Here is a 21,392-nt window from a genome sequence, read left to right on the forward strand (position 1 = left end):
AGCCAACCCGCCTGGGCACATTCTTAATCCCAGCCCCGGCTGCCTAGGTCCCGCCCATGGGGAATGGGAGCTGTGGGGAGCCCATCAAACATCCTGATGTTCCCCAAGTGTCCACGCCACAGCAGCCCCTGGGCCCAGCTTGTTCCTGCATCTATGCTCGTGGCCCTATGTTGGAGCCAGAGCTCCAGCCCTCCAGAGGGACTGCCCGTGGGTCTTGGCTTTAAAGTGGAGTTACTGCTGCTGGGCTCCAGCCTGTGCCCGCAGGAAAGGAACAGCTTCTGCACCCTGCCTTACGGGGTGAGGGAGGAGCCTGGCCTCCCCACGCTCCCTGGCATTTACTGCCAACTTGGGGGCTGATTTGAACCGGCGACTTCATGGTGAAAGGCCTTGTTGGTTGTTCCCGGGGCCCTGCGCCAGCCGGATCTCTGCTGTGCCCTGCTGACCATTGCCAGCTGCGATCCTCTCCTCTTGCCACTGAGTGGGTGCGGCCCTCTGCTGAGTCACCAGACCGGAGCTGTCGGGTGCATGTGGTGGATCTGTGTCTATATTGGGCGTGGTAAAGTGAGACAAAAGAGGTTTCGTGGCTTAGTGCTTCTATAACGCATTCACGTGCCCTTCGCTGGCGTGAGAGATTCAGCTTCCCAAGCTCTCCTCTGAGATGGGTGTCTCTAGCCGCCTTGTGCAGCTGGGGAGACGGAGCCCCAGAGCTGGGGGAGGGGGACAGGCCAACGTTTTCCCAAAGTGGCTGCTTGAGGGATCCGAGTGGGTCCCTGGAGGCATCTGAAACCAGTGGCTGCTCCTGGAGCTTTGCCTGCATGCTAGGGATCTGACAGGGGATTTGTCAATGCCGGGAGCTGTCAGCAATTCTCTCTGCGCTGCTCCAGCTTCAGGGGAGGGAGCCAGGGGCAGCCAAGGTGGCGAGATCCAGCTGTGGGGAAGCCGAGCGTCTTGAGCATGGAGGCCAAGCGCGGCTAACGTTGCTCCCGCCTCTGGAGCTGTGCTGCTGGATGGAGGGAGAATGTCTGACTATCTTCCATGCTGGTGCAGCCTCAGCCTCCTTCCCATGGTTCCTGCTCCTGGTGCCTCGTGCCTGTGTGCCAGGCTCCCCTGTCCTCATTCAAAGCCCTCCTTTAAGGGGCACGGCTGCTGTGAAGCCAGCGAGCGTTGGCCAAGTGCTGCCGTGGGTACTGTGTGCTGAGGGGAGCGAGGGTCTGAGGGGTGGACCCAGGGCCAGCCTGGCAGAGGGGAGCGGGTCCCCCAGCCCTGTGTGGTTGGCCGTGCATGTGGCACGGATACACGCTGCCTCTCGTGCTAGGGCTGTTCGGTGTCAGTGCTGCCCTCTGCAGGACTGGGTAGGACTCGGCCAAGCCCGGGTGTCCATGCTGATGTGCAGAGCTGAGCATCCACCACGCTCTCTTAACGCATGGGGCAGTGGCCTGGTGCCTCCTCCTCCTAAGGACACAATGCGGCCCTGGGCCTGCAGCTGCCTCTGGATCTCCTAGTTGGCATTATCTGCCCCATTACATGGTGAGCTCCTCAGGGCGGGCTGTGTCTCCTGTTGGGTCTGGCACCGTGTAACCCACTAACTGCCACTTAATGACACTGCGAGGTTTTGGGGTTCAACCCAGACCAGTGGGGGTTCTGTCCTCACCTGCCCTGCCGTTCTGGGGGCCTCTAATGGTGTGCTGCTGTGACTCACAGCCTGGATTCCAGCTGCCAGCATGCGGGTCACAGCCTGGCTTCCACTGCCCCATTAGTGTTTGCAGAGTGACTCCAATGCCTTGCCCCCAGTCCCAGATTTACCCCAGTCCGCCTGCCTGGGTCGTGTCCAGCCCTCTCCTGGGACAACTCACAGCCGTTAGTAAGTTCATTGCGTCTTTACAGAGTCAGTGCGCTGCAGCTCGTTATTGTAACTGGCCCTCATTTCAATCCCAGCGCTGGGTTGGTTTGGATCAAAGGTAAAACAAATTTATATAATCCAACAAAGAGGATTAAGTGATGCCAAGTATAAGGAATAAGGATAGACGCGGGTTACAAGCAAACAGAAGTGAAAATACACTTCTAAGGCACAACGTTCTTTCAGAAAGGGACAGTCTTTGGTAAGTAGGATGACCAGATGTCCCGATTTTATAGGGACAGTCCCGATTTTTTGGGTCTTTTTCTTATATAGGCTCCGATTACCCACCACCCCCTGTCCTAATTTTTCACACTTGCTGTCTGGTCTCCCTATTGGTAAGCAGGTTTCTTACCTACACTCAGCTCCCCGAGACGTCAGCCTCTTTGGGCGATGGAGCCAACGCTCTGTGATTTTTAAGAACTCTGGCCTCTGGAATCCCCCAAGCACTAGACGCCCCCCCCCAGTGTCTTTTTGCTCCCCTTGTATCACCCCAAAGTTCATTCTTCAAGCTTCCTGCTGCTCTTCCTTTCTTGTGGATGTCCCATCCTCCTGCTGATGCGTGTGCAAAGGGACTTCTGCCGTTTTGATTCCAGGCTGCTTAATTTACACTGGAGACAGGTAAACAGTGGCCACCCCTCCTGTCTGGGGGAGAACCTGTTTCTCCCTTTGTTTGGTCTCAGACTTTAAAGCACAGTATATCAGTGAGGATCCATAAATTCTCCTACAGTGTTAGTGTCTGCATTTTACAGTGAGAATCAGCAGTGTGTCACAGGCTTTTATAGAAGACCTCACTCCCTTCGCGGCTCTAAGACCGTAACATCTTATACAGTCAGTTGCTTCAATTGCTGCTCATTTGAGGTTCCAACCCCCTGAGGCTGTCTCCCCTACTTGCTCGGCGGATGCCTTTCTTCACCATTTATCTAAATGGACCTTCCGTTGTCTCTGGTCACGTTGCCTAATTTACATCAGAGATGCTTTCAAGCAGGTGGAACACGTTCCTTTGTCTGCGACAGGCGCAGCTTAGGCCAAATACGTTTTAAGGACATCTTTGCAGCATGTATCTCTGAGGTCCTTTGGGGGTTTACTGTACATATATCGTGCGAGAATATTAATGATCAGTGAGTGATTAGTTTTCCAGTGACGTATGACATGCCACTTTTGGGATATATATCATGACCACAGCGTGTTAGGTGTAGTGAGTATGCCCGGCCTGACAAGTTGCTGATGCAAAGGAGCGAACCCTCACTGGGCCTCTGTCTCAGGCACCCAGGCTGGCACAGACAGCCGGCTCCTGCTCTCATTGAAGCCATCTGTGGTGCATGGAGCTGCAAAACTGCAGTGCCTTTGCTTTGTGAGTACTGCCCCTTTAAATTCCTACGCGTGCTGACCATGGAGGCAGCTGCGGCACGACGCACACACTGTGCTCTCTCTTGTGGAGTCTTCGTTTTAATTTGTTCCTGATTATTTATTTATTCTCCTTTAAAATAAAAAGCTGAGAGGAGCCTGTTGGATGTGGCAGGACAATGCGGTTGGCTCTAGCCAGGGCCAGGGAAAATGACCGGCACAGGACATATGGGATCAGTTCCTTGCGTTGTCACTTAATCTGGCCCTTGGTTCCCCATCTGTAAAATGGGCACATTGATTGGTGTCTGTGAGGCACTTAGCTCTGCGGGGCTGGGGCCAGCGGTGTCCAGTCCTAGATTAGCATCCCACTCGCAGAAGCCTCTGGTATCGTCGTCATCTCTGTAGCCTCAATGTGAGCCTCAATCTGACACTGAGCCCGGCCCATCTGCTGCTTGTCAGGGACTCCCTGAAAGGAGCTTCCGTTCCGTCAGGGGCGCTCCAGTTCCCCAGGTGCTGCAGACACACCCACCTTGGAGGCAAGAAACAGTCAGGCCTGGATCCTGTAAGCCGGCGCTCTGTGTGTGGAGGACTGCAGGACTGGGCCCATTCGGAGCGCTGCGGTCGTGGGAAGTCCGCGTTCCCTAGACCAGCCCCCTCTGCAAATTGGCTCTCGGAGCGTCACTGGCTGTGAGTGTCACGGGCTCTGAAATCTGCATCGGGGGCTAATTCTCCCAGACAGCTCAGTAAGGATGTTTTCTTAAGAGCAGCAGGAGATTTGCGGGAGGCGGGCCTGGGCAGGGATTCGCACCGTGCTCTCTCCCACACGGGTGCAGAGCAAGTCTGGTTATACGAAACAAACTCGTGAAGAGATGTGATCAGCACAGTCTGGCGGCTCTGGCGGGACGCTGCTGGGAGGAAGCTTGCTGCAGTCTGGCCTGGCTCTGGATGGGCACTGCAAGGGGGAAGCTCGCTGCAGTCTGGCCTGGCTCTGGATGGGCACTGCTAGGGGGAAGCTCGCTGCAGTCTGGCCTGGCTCCAGCAGGGCACTGCTGGGAGGAAGCTTGCTGCAGTCTGGCCTGGCTCCAGCAGGGCACTGCTGGGAGGAAGCTCGCTGCAGTCTGGCCCGGCACTGGCGGGAACTGCTGGGGGGAAGCTTGCTGCAGTCTGGCCTGGCTCCGGCAGGGCACTGCTGGGGGGAAGCTCGCTGCAGTCTGGCCTGGCTCTGGATGGGCACTGCTGGGGGGAAGCTCACTGCAATCTGGCCTGGCTCCGGCGGGGCACTGTTGGGGGGAAGCTCGCAGCAGTCTGGCCTGGCTCTGGATGGGCACTGTTGGGGGGAAGCTCGCTGCAGTCTGGCCTGGCTCTGGATGGGCACTGCTGGGGGGAAGCTCGCTGCAGTCTGGCCTGGCTCCGTCAGGGCACTGCTGGGGGGAAGCTCGCTGCAGTCTGGCCTGGCTCTGGCGGGGCACTGCTGGGGGGGAAGCTCGCCGCAGTCTGGCCTGGCTCTGGCCCTGGCCCAGCAGCTGGTGCTGAGAGCGGGCAGTGGGTGCCAGGGTGCAGTCCCTGGGACTAGCTCTGTGGGCAGACAGACCAACCAACCTTCTGGCTCAGCAGCAGAGCAGGGAAGGGCCAGTTCATCTCCTTTCCTCCAGCAGCCAGGGAGCAGAGCGGGAGCCAGTTAATTTCATGCGAATTACAGAGAACAGAGGCAGGGTAGGGGGGCAGGAACGGGAAGGTGAATGGCTGGGAGAGAAGTGATGCTGAGGGCTGGCAGGGAGACGAAAGGGGGGAAAAGGGGGCAGCTCCCCTGAAACCATCAGGAAGGAGGGAGTAGGGGTCGAACTGCTGCAGGGAGAGGACCAGGAGGGGGGCTGCTGGGGCCTGAGGGGTAAAGCAGCGAAGGGGCCTGTGGCTAGGCGGTAGGAGGCAGGTGTGTGCCCCACCCAGGGGAGCACCGCGCAGTCAGGCAGACACTGGCCGTGCGTCCGGCTGCCATCATTAAGCGGACCGACGCGCTGCAATTAATGGGGGCTTGAGCACCCCAGGGGAGCAGGGGGTGGGGCAGGAGAAGCTGTAAATCCTCCACTCCCCACAAATCCAGATTAGCCTGCAGGGCGAGTCCTGGGACTCTGCTGGGACTAGGGCAGACGCTGGCGCAGGCAGGGAGGTACCTGCTGCCCATTTACCCTCCAGAGAGGAGCCAGACCACAATAGCCCCTCAGTCTGCCCACCCACGGTCACTGGCATCTAGACTAACTGGATTTCTTATTGTAGCACCTTCTGCCCAGAGTGCTCGACAGACACTAATGAGTTAAATCCTACCACCCCCTGAGTGGTGGTATCCCCCAGGGAAACTGAGGCATGGGAGGGTCAGAGCAGGGACCATGGCTTGGGTGTTGCTGATTCCTTGGTCCTGGGCTGAGATCGCTAATCACTCCACTACAGTTCGGGACAGGAAGTGAAGAAGGAGCAGTCACTTGGCACTGGAAGAGCCTCGAGATGTGCCATGTTCGGCTTCAGCAGAAAGGCAGAGCAGGCGGCTCTGAGCTGCCGTGACTGGTTAGAGCCCAGCTCGGCTGCTGTGCGTGGTTCTGCCAGGTGAGAAGCGGGTGAGGGCGCAGCGCGATGGGGGAGAGACAATGGCGGTGTAGAGGAATGTCCGTTCCGAGCTGAGACAACAGGCGTTCGTGGGCATGGCGAGCATCTTCCACCTTCCTGTGCGTCGTAGAGAATGTGTCATTAAACCCCACCAACCTTTGTGGTCCAGGACTCCTGGGTTATGTTCTTGGCTCCTTGCGTGCATCTCTGCCCCTTGCTGTGGCTCAGTTTCCCCTCTGTGAACTGAGGCTAGTGAGGTCTCCTCACGTTCATACCGCGCGTTGAGATCCTCAGAGGCAGGCTGCTGTGACGGTGTGCAGTGCTGGCTGTTGGTGGGGCGCCTTTCTCGCTAGGGGAGAAACTGTCATAGGTGGCAGCTGGTGACAAGGGAACCTCGCCTGTTCCTCTCAGTGGGCTGGGAATGTCCCTTCAAAATGCCCCTGGCGTTAACCCCTTTGCTGCTGCACTGGTGCCAAGACTGGCGCTCCCTGTCCCCTCCTCCCGTGCCAGCTCCATACATTGGCTGCGGTGCTTTGGGAGCCGGCGGGGACGTTACAATGGCGGCGCTGTCAGGTGAGCAGCCGGTGCAGCCGGGGGAGGGACCCGTGGGGCACAGCAAAGGACGAGCTTTGCCCCGTCGGCCTGTCTGGAGACGCCCAGGCACTGGCTGGGTGCTGTGCCGCTGGGATTTTAACCATCTCTACCGGTGAGTTTACGGTCTGGGCTGAAACACAAGCCGCTTGGGCCTAGCTGCTCGGTGGAAGCTGTAACTGGTGGGACGCAGCCCCTGCCCAACTGGCACGGACTACGCTTGTTTTGGCCGGGGGAGAAGGGGGAAGGCAGCATTTCGTTCTGCAGTTACACACAGGCTCTCACCCCCATAAACCCCAAGGATGCAGCCCCATGGCGTAGACGGAGACTAGAAACGGTTGCGCATTGTTCCTGACCATTCTCTCCAGGACGTGGCTATTGGAGCACAGAGCCTGGCTCGAGGGAGGCAGGCGGGGCCTTGCGCATGGGCTTGGGCTTGGGAGAGCTGGGTTCTATTCGAGCACCTCAGGCAAGTTGCTTTGTCTCCCTGTGCCTCAATTTTCCCATCTGTAAAATGGGGACGCTGATCCTGCCCTCCTGTGGGAAATGCCGATGGATTCATTAGTATTGTCTTTTGGAACAGGGTGAGGAGGGACGTGGGGGAGAACCTTCCTGGGAATTTTAAATACCTCCCCTCCCACCTCAGCAAAAGTGCAGTTTAATCCACTGCAAGGGTGAAAAACATCAGAAGCTTCTGGGTGGGTCCCAGGGCTGAGCGCTTCCTGGCGGGATGACTTGGTAGCGCCCAGGGGAACCACCCTACCAAAGGCAGGGGAACCTGTCCCAACTGCAGCTCGGCTGGGTGGCTGAATTTGAACAGGGTGCTCCCAGCCAGCAGATGGTTGAGTTGGCAGCCACCATCAACCTCTGCTGCCAGCTACAGGATTCTTGGGGCCCGTGTGAACTCGACTGGCCGTGGCGCAGGCTCTCTGCTTAACAAGCAGATCAGTATTTTTGAATGCCCCCAGCATTTGGATGAGCACCATGAGCAGCGGTGGCTGCTTTGGTTTCTGTGCCATCCCTCTGCTTCAGCGGCCTCCTGGGGCTGCAGGCGTCAGAGCCGTCCATTCCGCCCCCGGCCCTGAATCCTGGCTGGGGAGCGGGTTGCATCCGCGCTATCTGTGATGACGGCGTCAGGGCAGGACGGTGGAGAAGCGGCCTCCTGGGGCTGCAGGCGTCGGGGCCGTCCGGTCCCCCTAGCCCTGCATCCTGGCTGGGGAGCGGTTTGCACCTGTGCTATCTGCGATGACAGGGAGTCACTATGTAGGGGCCAGGGCGGTTACGCACCGGAGTGTAAGTGTGGAGTCACTCCGTGGGGACCAGAGCGGTTACACACCGGGGTGTAAATGGGAAGTCACTCTGTGGGGGCCAGGGTGATTACACATCGGGGTGTAGGTGTGGAGTCATTCCGTGGGGGCCAGGGCGGTTACGCATGAGGTGTAAGTGGGGAGTCACTCTGCGCGGGCCAGGGTGGTTACACGCTGGGGTGAAAATGGGGAGTCACTCTGTAGGGGCCAGGGCGGTTATGCGTGAGGTGTAAGTGGGGAGTCACTCCACGGGGGCCAGGGCGGTTATGCGTCGGGGTGTAAGTGGGGAGTCACTCTGCGGGGGCCAGGGCAGTTACGCCTGAGGTGTAAGTGGGGAGTCACTCTGTGGAGGACGGGGCGGTTACATGTGAGGTGTAAGTGGGGAGTCACTCCGTAGGGGCCAGGGCAGTTACGCGCCAGGGTGTAAGGGGGGAGTCACTTGGTGGGGGCCAGGGTGGTTATGTGTCAGGGTGTAAGGGGGGAGTCACTTCACAGGGGCCAGGGCGGTTTCGCGTGAGGTGTAAGTGGGGAGTCACTCCACGGGGGCCAGGGCGGTTATGCGTCGGGGTGTAAGGGAGGAGTCACTTGGTGGGGGCCAGAGTGGTTACGTGTCAGGGTGTAAATGAGGAGTCACTCCGTGGGGGCGGGGGCGGTTACGCATGAGGTGTAAGTGGGGAGTCACTTCCCAGGGGCCGGGGCGGTTAAGCGTGAGGTGTAAGTGGGGAGTCAATCCGTGGGGGTCAGGGCGGTTACGTGCTGGGGTGTAAGTGGGGAGTCACTCCGTATGGGCCGGAGCGGTTACGCATGAGGTGTAAGTGGGGAGTCACTCCGCGGGGGCCAGGATGGTTATGCGTGAGGTGTAAGTGGGGAGTCACTCTGCGGGGGCCGGGGTGGTTACATGTTGGGGTGTAAATGAGTCACTCTGCGGGGGCCGGGGCGGTTACGTGTCGGGGTGTAAATGAGGAGTCACTCTGTGGGGGCCGGGGCAGTTACGCGTAAGGTGTAAGTGGGGAGTCACTCTGTAGGGGCCAGGGTGGTTACGCGTGAGGTGTAAGTGGGGAGTCACTCGGTGGGGGCCTGGGCGGTTACATGTCGGGGTGTAAGGGGAGAGTCACTCCGTAGGGGCCAGGGTCGTTATGCACCGGCATGTAAATTGGGTCCGTGGGAGCAGACTCCGGCTCCTGGCCGGTAAGGGGCGCTGGGCGTGGCCGTGGAGCTGTAAGACGTAGTTTCCCAGCGTGCTGACACCAGGTCCTTCCCCTTGGCGCTGTGCGGGGTGATTCCTCGCTCGCGCAGTGGTTACTTTGCAAACACTGAGCGGCACGTACCAGCTGCTGGCTCTGCCCTTTGCTGTCCGGGGCCCACGATCGTCTCTCGTTCTCGGCTTGCCCTCCATAACACTGGGCCATAGCTCCTGGGTTGGGCTGCCGTGCTTGGGGCACCCGATGCTTTATCAGGTCAGGGCCGTGCACTGTGACTGGCAGAGGGCTGGCCTAGCTGCGGGTGCAAATGAATTAATCACCCTGAGGAATGGCAGCCCAGCACGCTCACAAGGGGCGACGAAGAGACAAGGTGGTGATCCAGTGGGGCTGCAGAGATGAGAAGATGTTGGGGGAAGGGGAGACGCTGCGGGAGAGTGTAGGCATGAGACTGTGCATGCAGTGCGAGCAGGTGGGAAAGGGGTGGGGGCCCCCCTGGCATCCGGGATACCAGGAGTGGGTGCGGCCGAGCACTGCCCATCCTGTCCTTACCTTGCCATTGTTTCCTGCCTTGACATGCTGGCCTGGGGACCCCCTGGCTGGAGCAGTCCATGCTTTGTGCTGTGTTGTCTCATAGGCCATGCACTGCTAACAGCTAGTGGAGATCCTCTTGGAGTTAGTTCTGCCCTCTCTGCCCACAGCTGCTCAGCAGAACCTCGCGGGGGGCAGGAGAGTGACACGGGGCAGGTTCGAGGTCGCCGTGGCTTTGTTACACCTTGCACGCCCCACCATGCCATCCTCCATCTGGGTGCTGCCTCTGCTTCCTGCTCTGTTCCCACCTGCCAGAGCAGCCTCACCCAGGGCCTGACTGACAATCACCTCCTTGCTATCTCCCTAACCCATCTGGGAGCACCGTGCCATCTTGACCCTACCCAGCTGCTGCCGCCAGCTCTGCCCACTCTCCCTTCCCTGGGCTGTGCCCAGCATTACCCCACTCCGTGGCCAAGCTGCGGTTTGGGGGCCTGGATCCAAACCCCGTTGATCCCCTGCTCCATGTACAGCGTAGTGTCCTGTCGCTGAGATGACTCTGGCAGGCTGAGCTACGAGTCCTGGGGCAAGGCAGATACCCCTGTTCTGGGTAGACTCGAGAGAGTAACCAAATCCCCCTGGCTGCTGGCTTCTACAATGAGTGCACACAGCTCTGACCTCTGCGGGAATTCAGCTGCAAGGCCTTGCCATCCAGCTGCTGGGATTTCTCGTTTGAAAGCCTGGAGTGAGAAGAAAAAGGTTCCAGGATCCCTGGGAATGAGACGAGAGCCAAGAAGAAGGAAAATTGCATTATGGTGCCCGGCTGCTGCATGAACAGCACCAGTTGCGGTGATGTTCTAATGGGCCGGGCAGTGAAATCAAAGTGAATCGTCTTGGAGCCGGCCTGCGCGGAGTTCAGTTCACACGTGAAATGCTAGAGGTGGGTGTGGCTTCACCAGGAGCCTGCTGCCCTGCATCTTCAAGGGCTTTGCAAAAGTGGGTGGTGCTCTCCCCGTTTGAGAGATGGGGCAACTGAGGCCCAAAGAGTCTGTATTGTCTAAGCTATTGAGCACCTGCTGAGGTCGATGGAAGGTCGGCGGCTTGAAAATCAGGCTCTAAGGAACTCGTTGAAGTTGACATAGTAAGTTAGTGACCTGATTCAAGACTGGAAGCTGTGGCGCCTGGCTGCCAGAGCCCTGCTGTAGCCACTCAGTCTTGCTTCTTTGAGCTGGGGTTAGATTCTCTGTGTACCAGAGTGTCAGGAGAGGAGGGCGGGGCTGGTGTTAGAGCTTAAGAGAGAGCCTCTGGATTGGGGTTGGGTTGAGGGGCTTCCTGTCTTGCCGCGTGAACTTATGGGCAGGTGGCTCTGATCTCTCCTGAGAAGGTGTTTCATAGGGGCTCCCGGATGGGATGAAAAGAGGCCATGTGCTTCTGTTAGGACTTATCAAATTCACGGCTATGAAAAATGCGCCACAGACCATGAAATCTGTTCTCCCCTGTGAAATCTGGCTAGTGTAAGGGACGGGGAGGGCTGGGGGCTCTTACCATGCGCAGGGTTCCAGGTACTAGTCCCAGCTGGGCTGGGGAGGGACCAGACTTCCTCTTCCCCTGCAGGGGCCACTCCTGGGGCCAGGTCAGTCCCATCTCTGGCAGCCTCCTCGGGCTGCAAGAAGCTCTGCAGCTGCTGGCTGGGAGTGCACCTCTGAAGGCAGCCCTGCTGCCAGCAGCACACAGAAGTGGGAGTGGTAATACCCTGCTCCCTACAATAGCCTTGTGACCCCCCCCTTCAGCCCCCTGTGGGTTGGGACCCCCACAATTTCCACCTGTGACATTTCAGATTTAAATATCTGAAACCGTGAAATTTACAATTTTTAAAATCCTCTGAACATGAAATTGACCAAAATGGACTGAATTTGGTAGGGCCCCAGCTACCATCTACAGCAGCATTTCTCAAGCTGGGGTCCGTGAAGCCCTGAGGGTCCCAGAGGGTACCCCAGGTGGTCTGCGTCCCCATTGATCAACTCCTCCCCTGCCCTCCCTCAACTCCTCCCCCCAGCGCCTACTCCATGCGAAAAGTCGGGCAGTGCAGTGGGGCTAATGCAGGTTTTTTACCTGCCTTGGCTCTGTGCTGCTCCCAGAAGCACCCAGCACATCTCTGCAGCCCCTAGGGGGGAGCTGGGTGTCTCCACGCACTGCCCCCACCGCCAAGCGCAGACTCTGCAGCTCCCATTGTCAGGGAGCTGTGGCCAGCGGGAGCTGTGGGGGTGGTGCCTGCAGGAAGGGGCAGCGTGTGGAGACCCCCCTGGCCCTCCCTGCCTAGGAACCTTTGCCAGAAGGATGTGCCAGTTGCTTTGGGACCCACCCAACTGGAGCCTGGACCCCTCACCCACTCCCGCACCCCTGCCCCAGCCCAGAGCTAGCACCCTGCACCCAAACTCCCAGAGCCTGCACCCCTCCCACACCCAAACTCCCTCCCAGAGTCTGCACCCCAAACCCCCTCCTGCACCCAAACTTCCTTCCAGAGCCTGCACCCCCTCCTGCACCCCAACCCCCTGTCCAGCCTACAGCCCGCACCCCCTCCCATACCCAAAGTCCCTCCCAGAGCCTGCACCTCAAGCCCAGCCTAGAGCCTGCACCTCCCTCGCACACAAACTCCCTCCCAGAACCCGTACCCCCTTCTGCACACAAACTCCCTGCCCCAGCCTGGTGAAATTGAGCAAGGGTGGGGGAGAGGGAGGGATGGAGAGATGGGGGGTGGAGTGAGCGGGAGGAATGGCCTCAGAGAAGGAGTGGGGCAGGTGCGGGGTCTTAGGGAAGGGGGCGGAGTAAGGGCTGAGCGGAGGGGCTTGGGGGTCCCTGGAAAATTTTAAATCAAAATGGGGGTCCTGTGGCTGCTAAAGTTTGAGAACCGCTGGTCACCAGTAAGTGATTTCCACAGCCAGCATGTGGGGCAGACTCTCCTTTCAAGGGAGCTCTCACCATCAAGCAAACCTATACGCAGGGGAACCTGCTGCTAATGTCCAGCCTAGATCGTGTCCAGTCGAGACTCAGCCTGATGTTTCTGTTCGTCTGTCTTTGTCTGGAACGCGGTAACTGCTGAACGCTGCATCGGCCCAGCTCCAGAACTTGGAGGGCTGTTCTGGGCGTTAGCGGGAAGAACTCTGCTGATGTTGGTGAAAGTGAGCAGACGTGAAAACATGATTTCCACTGGTGTGAGCGGAAGGAGAGTCAGGCCCACAGGGCGCCAGTTTGATGTTGCAGGCAGGGGCACCTCTCTGGTGCCCCCTGCTGCTGCCTGCACCTATCACAGGCAGTGGCTGTCATGTTGGGCGTACAGCTCGGCCTGCGAAAGCAACCGAGTGTGCGACCCTTTCATGGCCATGCCACTTTTTACCGACCATAAGGGCGAGTGATGGGAGGTACGGGACAGAGAGGAGCGAGCAGGGGGTGGGGTCTTGGGGAGAAGGCGTGGTGCGAGGGCGGGGCCTCAATGAGAAGGGGCGGGGCCATGGTTCGGGCGCTGTTGGCTCCCCCACTTTGAGGGATCGTCTGCTGCTCCTGTCCTGTGGGGCTGTTCCCTACAGTCCAGGGTCTAGTCTGCATCACACGGCTCCATAAAACAGGCAGCTGTGAAGTGATGTCTGGTCCTTTCTCACTGGATCGATTGATCGATCTGACTGTCTTGTCTAGGGCCCCAGGCCCTGCAGTTTCAGAGCCCAGTTACTTGTTCAGATTCCCACAGATGTAGCCATAACGCTCACAGCTCCTTGGCTCCGCTTGGCCTAGAAGAAGCTGGAGTGACCCGTGATAGGAAGCAAACGGGGATTCACTGCAAGAGGTTTCCCCTGGATTTTGCTAGAAATGAGGTTTGGTCATTGCACAAGTTTAGGGCTTAACCATAACCCACTGCTGCCCGTTCTTCAGCAGTTCCCCCGGGCAGGGTCAGCAAAGGGTAAGCGACACTCAGCACCTCTTTGCTCCATGTTGAATGCTGTTCGTGGGGACAGGAGAACCCCAGTCAGGAGGTGTTTGATCACTGGGAAAAATGCCCCCCCGCAAGATGTCCCTGTTCAAATGCAGGGATGCTCGGTCCATGCTGCAGCCTCTGTGTTGGTGTCTCTCTGGCAGATCTATCGGAGGTGCTGGCTGGTGTTCAGGAAATCCTCCAGTAAAGGGCCCCAGCGGCTAGAGAAGTATCCGGACGAGAAGTCAGTGTGCCTGCGTGGATGCCCAAAGGTTGGACAGTCTCTGCTTATCTGCTGCCCCTTTGCTCTGACGCAGCTGAATAAATTACCGAGGCAGAGCTCTCACCCCCAGCCAGCGCTCTTACCCCTTTCCCCACAGCGACTCCTGCTGGGTGGGACCGGAGCAGCTCACGCCCCAGCCAGCGCTCTTACCTCCTTCCCCACAGTGACTCCTGCTGGGTGGGACCGGAGCAGCTCCCGCCCCAGCCAGCGCTCTTACCCCCTTCCCCACAGTGACTCCTGCTGGGTGGGACCGGAGCAGCTCCTGCCCCAGCCAGCGTTCTTACCCCCTTCCCCACACTGACTCCTGCTGGGTGGGACTGAAGCAACTGGGTGGGACTGAAGCAACTGGGCGCTCCCCCATAGCCAGCACTCCCTCCCCACATGTTGCAGTGATTCTTATGGGGCCTGGTCAAAAGTACATTGCGGTGAAGAATTCCTCAGGCAGGGTGATTGTTATGGGGTATGCAGGGTATATTAGGCTATGCAGGATCCAAGTGTCATGGCCCTTTACCTGCCTATGCCCCAATGAGCTTACGCTTCTCCTTCCCCAGCCTGGGTTCCTCAGGAGAACCGTTTTCTGGCCAGATGTTTTCTTGTTGCAATTGATCTCAGATAGCTGTGGGACTCTTCCCTTGAAATACAGGTTCTCACGTGGCTTTCTGTGCCCCCCATGCTAAGTCCCCTGCGGTTCTCCCTCAGGAAGGTAGTGGCTCCCCCTGAATATCTTGTGTCGAGTGGTGGAGAAACCAAGAGGAGCCGGGCGGAGGAGGGGAGACTTTGAGGGAGCCCCGTTACTCGGTGCAGAAAAGGAGGGGATGGGTGGGGTGCGGAACGCAGATGGCAGCAGCTCAGGAACACGTCTCCCTGTGCAGGTCACAGAGATCAGCAATGTGAAGTGCATCACGCGATTGCCCAAAGAGACGAAGAGGCAGGCCGTGGCCATCATCTTCACCGACGACTCGGCCAGGACCTTCACCTGCGACTCGGGTAGGAGGATGTGTGTGGGTTTTGGCTTGGAGCTGGCATGGTCGCGAGCTGCTGGGCTGGGGAAAGGCCAGAGGAAGCATGCGTAGAGATTGGGACTGGCAGCCAGGATGCCTGGGCTCTCCTCCCAACTCTGCCTCTGATTCCCTCTGTAATGGTGGACAGGTCACTCCATCTCGCCAGGCCAGGCTTTCAGAAGGGTGTGGAGCCCTTTGGAGAATGTGGCCCACGGTGCCTGTCGCCCTGTCTGTGCAGCGAGGCCCCTGTGACTGCCAAGGCAGTGTGGTGTAGAATTGCCACTTTCACTGATGAACACAATAGTCCCAGGCCTTGTGGCTGCAAAGGCAGCTTTAAAACGTGCCTGACTGGCTGGCATCCGCCTGAGTCTGCAGAGAGCCTGAACTCGCAGCTGGCTGGGTGCAATCCCCTCACCTCTTCTTTAAGGCTCAGAGTCACCTCCACGGGATAAAGATGACCATTTAAATAGCTACATTGTTAACTGGTCATTTTTAGCAGCAACACCCTCTAATACGTTTACCCCACAGACCTAATCCCCTCCCTCGCCTTTCTGGGGGGCCCAGCCATCCCTAGCCAGCTGCTGAAACGGTCTGTTTCTGATCCAAAATCTGGTGCACAGTGAAAACGTGGGGGCAATATAAGGACAGAGTCGGAATCAGCAGAAATAACCCCGGGGCGACTGTGCTGATTGCAGGATTAATTTTCCTTCGTTAATTAAATCCCTTCCTTTTGAATGCCAAGGAAGCTGGCTCAGGAGTTCCAGCCTGCCACCCAATGCGGGAAGCTGCCTGCAGGACTAGGAGCCAGCCAGCTGCGGCTTGCCGGGGGGCTTGAGGGAGATCAGCCCACCCCTCGTATGGGGACTGCGGGGGTCAGTCAGTCAGTGTGGGTACAGCACTTTGAGATCCTGGATCCTGACGCCCTGGCCTGGCCGGGGGAAGGCGGGAGAGCTCCTTCAGAGGCGTTGTGCTGCTCCGGTTTACAGCTCCACACCGCTGTTGGGAGCCTCTTCACTCCCCAAAGGCGAGGCAGGATTGGGAGACTCCCAGGTGCTGGCGGCGGGATAGGTGGTGCTCTTCCCGCTGAGTCAGTGCTGAGCCAACGCCCCGGCCCAGCTACCGTCCTAGCCTGGAGGTCCCAGTGTTCCCCGTAACCGTGACTTTGATTGAAGTCGGTGAGCCCTGCAAGGGCAGCTCCTCTCCGCTCTGGGCGTTGCGACCTGGCCCGCATGGTGGTGGCTCCTCGTAGGGGGAGATGTGCCAAACCCGAGGCGTGGCGGCCCCATTCGCTAGGTGGCAACGCCAGTCAAACCTGGCTCTTCACCTCCATCTCTGGAGGGGTGGATGCACCAAACCCTTAGAGGTGCTGTGTGCACAGGTCAAAATGTTCAGGGCAGGGAGCTGGCGCCCCCCGCAGGACAGGAGCTGCTGCTGTGGAGTTAGCATGGGGTGGGATCGCTCTCCAGCCCTCCTCCCAGCCCCTCGCCCCCCTCCCCCTTTCTGTGACATGGCCTTGTTTGTGGCACCTCTGCCATGACATTGATTGAAATTATCCGTGAAAAAACTGTAGTCTTTGCCATGGGGCACTGTGTTGGGAATAAGGTGTAACCCCCCCGGTGCTGACACTTGTCGTTATTGGAGATCGCATGAGGAAGGGTGTTAACTCTGGGGTCACCGTCAAATTCAAGCTGGAGTAGTTTCTGCTAACCCAAAATCTCCCCTGAATTTTCCACTGGAGAAGTAATTTTCCGCTACACTGGCTAAAAAATACTCTGTAGTATTGCCGGTGCAGAATGTCTGCTGTGTTCCGCCCCAGAGGTGGCTGCATTTCACTGGTGGGCAAGTGATCTCTTTACTGTATGGACTGGGCCACAATCTGGACTCCCTCATTAGCCTTTCCTATGGCAAAATGCTCACTGGGCACCAAGTGCCTGTGAGGACAAAGGAAGAGTCTCCTCAGCATGGACTCCAGGAACTGGCCCATCATACAGCACTTGGGATGCTTTGTGATGAACGGGGCTAGAGAAGGGCAAGGGGGCGGTCGTCAGCAGCCTGGGCAGCTCAGTCTGTCGAGCATGGGGCTCTGGCGGTGCAGGCTGAGCCCTGGGTTGGCTTGGGGGGTGCTCCGGGATGAACAGATTAGATAAGAGGTGGCCCATTGATCTAGCAGACACAGGTATAACAAGACCCAATGGGTGGAAGTTAATGCTAGACAAATTCAGGCTTAAAGTGTCATGTTTTAACAGGGAGAGTATTAACAACTCACCGGGGCTCGTGGTGGATTCTCCAGCACTGGCCATTTTTAAATCAAGATTGGCTGGTTTTCTAACAGATGCCCTAGATCAACCAGAAATTCATTCAGGGGAGTCCAGTGGTCCTGGTTATGCAGGCCGGACTGGATGATCACATTGGCCTTAGAAGCTGGGACGTCCCCGCGGTGCATTTCTGTTCCGGCCAGCAGGACACATGCGGCAAGGTGTGACCATAGTGCAGGGCCTGTCTTCGGGGAGGAGGATCCTGTGTAACGGGGCGTTCCCCAGCTGGCTTGTGCTGGGGGAGCTGAAGGACGCTGTGGGGGCAGGGGCTGACGGGCAGCTCTTGGCTCTCTGCAGAGCTGGAGGCCGAGGAGTGGTACAAGACCTTGTCCATCGAGTGCCTAGGAGCACATCTCAACGACATCAGCCTGGGAGAGCCCGACCTCCTGGCTCCCGGGGTGCAGTGTGAGCAGACAGGTGAGAGCGCTGGCGGCGCCTGGCAAGCTGCCCTGGGGAACAGAAGGCAGTTGGGACAGGGAACGCCCTGAGACAGGAGGCTGGGCTCCCCCCTCCTTTAGGAGTATGAGGGGGCATTGGGAGGGGGCCTGGTTCTGTCCCACCATGGCAGTGGGGGTTGTGTGTGGAGGATCCACACTGGGATAGGGGGCCTGGGCTCGTCCCCCTTTGGGGATGGGATGGGGGGCCTGGACTTGCCTCCTTTGAGAGGGTGGGGGGGTTAGGGATGGTGCCTTCCTTGGTTTCAGCTGCCTGTCTACACCTGCAGATCGGTTCAACGTGTTCCTGCTGCCCTGCCCGAACCTGGACGTGTACGGGGAGTGTAAACTGCAGATCACCCACGAAAATATCTACCTCTGGGACATGCACAACCCCCGGGTGAAGCTCATCTCCTGGCCCCTGTGCTCACTGCGCCGCTACGGACGCGATGCCACCAGGTTCACCTTCGAGGCCGGCCGGTAGGACGCTCCTCTCTCCTTTTGCACGCTCTGTGCAGCAGCTCTGCCTGGCCTGCTGGGAGCACCAGACAGGGAGCTACAGTGCTGCGGCTGTACTGGGGCAGTGTGGTCCAATTGCAGATGGGGGGCGAGCTCTGGCAGGCCAGGATCCTGAGCCGCTGGAGACATCTATAGACACGCTGGGTGAATACAAGTAATAATTGTGCTTGTGGAAGTGAGGGAGGGTGAGAGACGGGAACTGGGCTAGGATTCTCTCACTGCTCTGCCGATGCACCTCGGTTCCAGCCTGGGGCCTCTCCAGAATGGAAAGGAGAAGGAATCCTGCAGTGGTGGTTTTTGCAGTAGGGATAGTGACAAGAACGCTTGTCAATTACAACTTGTCACAGGATTTGAACCAGCGTCTCCAGATGTCGAAGTGCAATTGCCTGACCACCCATGTTCCCCCCCTTTGAAGGTTTGTGCCAACTTCGTTTGCAAAGTAACTTGGATCAGCCAGGCCTGACTATATTAGGGACTCGAGATAATTACCTGCTAGAGAGGAAAGAAACATGAGCTTCCCTTTCATACTAGACCTTCCCATCTGCTGACTCACCACACTAGGCTTTTATAGAGAGAGAAAAACCCTCATCCTCTCCAGTCTGCCCTGCCCTGGAGCCTTTGAACTGGCGCCTGAAAGAAAAAAGATGCTTATTTCTTTGGCAGCAGAATCTGGCAGTGATTCTTTGGGGAACATCCCATCCGCTTTGTGAATAAGACCGTGCTATTCCAGGGCACCTCGCTTAGTCCCCTAGCATGGGTGGATCCCAATTCCTTAGAATTGAGAGGGAACGGATTATTTATTCGGAGACTTAAAACCAGTGCCAGTCCGCTGTGGTATCGTGTCAGGGGCCTATGGCTGAATGGAGTTTTGTGGGCCAGTTGGCAAAATTGGCTTCAGTGTTATACCGGGACTAGTTTAAAAAGGTGATCACCAGATCAGGATTTCTCTGGGTTTTAGAGATCAGAGGTACCTGGGGAACGAGACTCTCACTAAGGGGCTGTGACTATGGGGAGGGCCAACTTGAGAAGCCATAGAGCAGAGGTCCCCAAACTGTGGGGTGTGCCCTCCTAGGGGGGTGCAGAGGAATGTTCGGGGGGCGGGGAGGGAGTGCCACCCAGATCTGGCCCCAGCCCTGTGACTGGGGTCCCGCTCCCTGCTGTGGGAGGGACGGACGTGGACAGGGGTAAGAGGGGGCATGACGTAAAAAGTGCGGGGACCATTGCCATAGTGGAACCTGAGTTTCAGAAAGTGCTGATCCTCTCATCTCTGAAAAGCAGGCCCCTTTAAGGTGTCTCAAACTGGGAACCCCAAATCACTAGCCACTGCTGGAAATGTAGGCCTGGCTTCCATTAGTGCTAGGCACCTACATCCCCAGCTGAACAAGAACTGGAAGGCTGAGGCCCTCTGGAAATCAGACCCACCATGTTTCCAGCCGGACATGCCGAATCAATATCCAGTCTGGCCCAAGAGCCTGGCTAGGATGAGGTAGCTACATTCAAAGCCTGCATCTGCTGGACTCAAGCTGCCCACCTTGAGGGCTAAACTTGACGGAGTAATGGGGGGAAATGAGTGATCTAAACTTGGCTTTGATGTTCCTACATTGTGGTCCCTCTCGTATCCCTCCTTGATCCGCTCCCGGCACCATGTTCTGGGTCAGAGGGGAGTTAATACCAGGGTCTGACTCTCAGCACCACCTCGCCAAAAGCAACCTCACCCGTCAAAGCAGATGGGTTATTACGGGGAGTCAGTAAGTAATTACTGCTGTTCCCAGGTGACGGGTGCCATCAAAACACTCAGACAACTGAACATCTTAGTAGATTATTTTAGAGCCAATAAAAAACAGCAAAAGGAAAAAAAAATCCTGCAAAAATTGTCAAATTTTTAAAGTAATTTCTACCACTTCCAATTTTCATGTATTTTACCAAACTTGAACTGAAATCTGTTTGGCAATTTATTTATTTATTTGTAAAGGTGGGGAAGGACTTAAATTCTCTGTTGAATTACTGGAGTATAGTTTTATCACTGGAAACAGGGAGCCTGTTTGTTCTCTTTCTCCTGTTGGTGTAGGAGGCGGAGGGATATCTGTTGGTGGCTGAGAGCGTGCTGTCCCATGCAACATTTTTTTCAGATGCTGTAGAAAACTGGTTCTTTTGTCCCTAGAGCGAAACCTGTGCTCCTCCCATAGGCCAAAGGCTAGTGAATACAAAATGATCCCTTGCCAAGATGTAGCCACGTTGTTTTGTTAAACAAACCCTGGTCGGGTTGCTTCTGGCCTAGTGTCATTCAGCGATAACGCTGCAAGAGCCTAAGTAATATGTGTGTGTGTGTGTGTGTACACACGGAGGCATGTGAGTGTGGATCCAATGTCTCTATGTGAATGCATATGATGTGCAAGCCGAGGGCATGTATGCATAGCAGGCACGTGTGTGAGGTGTAGGAATAGTGTGTGTGTAGGGGGAGCATGTGAATGGCAGTAAGTGTGGATGTGGTGTGTCTTCTCTTAGTCAGTGTGTGCCTGGGCGCAGCATGCGCAGCGTATCTGAGCGCCGTGGGAGACACTGTACATTGATGTCCTCTCGCTCAGCAGGATGTGTGACGCAGGGGAAGGACTCTACACCTTCCAGACCCAGGAGGGAGAACAGATTTACCAGCGGGTGCACAGCGCCACCCTGGCTATCGCAGAACAGCACAAGAGGGTCCTGCTGGAGATGGAGAAGAACGTCAGGGTTAGTACCTGGGGCTGGGGCCCCTTAGTGAACCAGCTCCGAGCACAGTAGCTTATGGGGGAGGAAATCAGGGCACAGGATGGGGAGTCATGTTGTCCAGGGGAAAATATACAGATTTGTAGCCTTTATAACACAGATGCTTTGGTATCACGAGTGGTATCTGAGCCCACAGTGACCTTTGCCAAGGGTTTGAGCTCCCGAATGGCGACCGTGTCAGAATTAGCTGGGTGAGACTCGCCCTCGGGAAGATCATGAGGATTGGAGACGCTTGGCACACACGAGGAAGGGTGACCCCAAGTAATATGCTGACAAGTCATCAAGAGTTTTATTAAGCAGATGTACAAAGCCACAAACACTGCAACGCATCCAGAGAGGGGAGAGAACCCATAAGCTAGCCAGCATTAATGATTTCATACTCTCTTCCCCAAGGAAACACCGAGATGGGGGAGATGAACAGGCAGGTGGCCATCTCGTTCAGTGTTTCTGGGTGTGCTTCTCTGTCCACTTGGATTAGGCAATACCTTTTATCCTGAGTTTCTTGTATGCCCACTACGCTCATGCATCTGCATGACTTTCACCCCCTTTCCCCTATTTTCCACGTCCCATGAATTTTAGTTGTTCCATTTCTCACAGGCTACCCACCTAGTTCCCCTTCTTCTCATTAACGTCTCTGTCAGTGAGTTAC

The 21,392-nt window shown here is 57.2% G+C and overlaps 1 protein-coding gene across 3 annotated transcripts in view; it reads left to right on the forward strand.

Annotated features, from left to right (window-relative positions):
* DOK4 (docking protein 4) overlaps window positions 1-21,392 on the forward strand; it is a 41,514-nt gene that overhangs the window by 15,787 nt on the left and 4,335 nt on the right. For 2 of the 3 annotated variants that reach the window (XM_032784616.2, XM_075073713.1), the window contains exons 3-7: window positions 13,593-13,700; window positions 14,584-14,698; window positions 17,325-17,444; window positions 17,752-17,941; window positions 20,566-20,707. In XM_032784616.2, the coding sequence (XP_032640507.1) occupies window positions 13,593-13,700; window positions 14,584-14,698; window positions 17,325-17,444; window positions 17,752-17,941; window positions 20,566-20,707 (675 nt within the window). The remainder of the gene's footprint in view (window positions 1-13,592; window positions 13,701-14,583; window positions 14,699-17,324; window positions 17,445-17,751; window positions 17,942-20,565; window positions 20,708-21,392) is intronic. The other variant, XM_075073714.1, reaches the window with a different exon arrangement.

This window comes from Chelonoidis abingdonii, chromosome 19 (assembly GCF_003597395.2).
Source record: "Chelonoidis abingdonii isolate Lonesome George chromosome 19, CheloAbing_2.0, whole genome shotgun sequence".
Lineage (NCBI taxonomy): Eukaryota > Metazoa > Chordata > Testudines > Testudinidae > Chelonoidis > Chelonoidis abingdonii.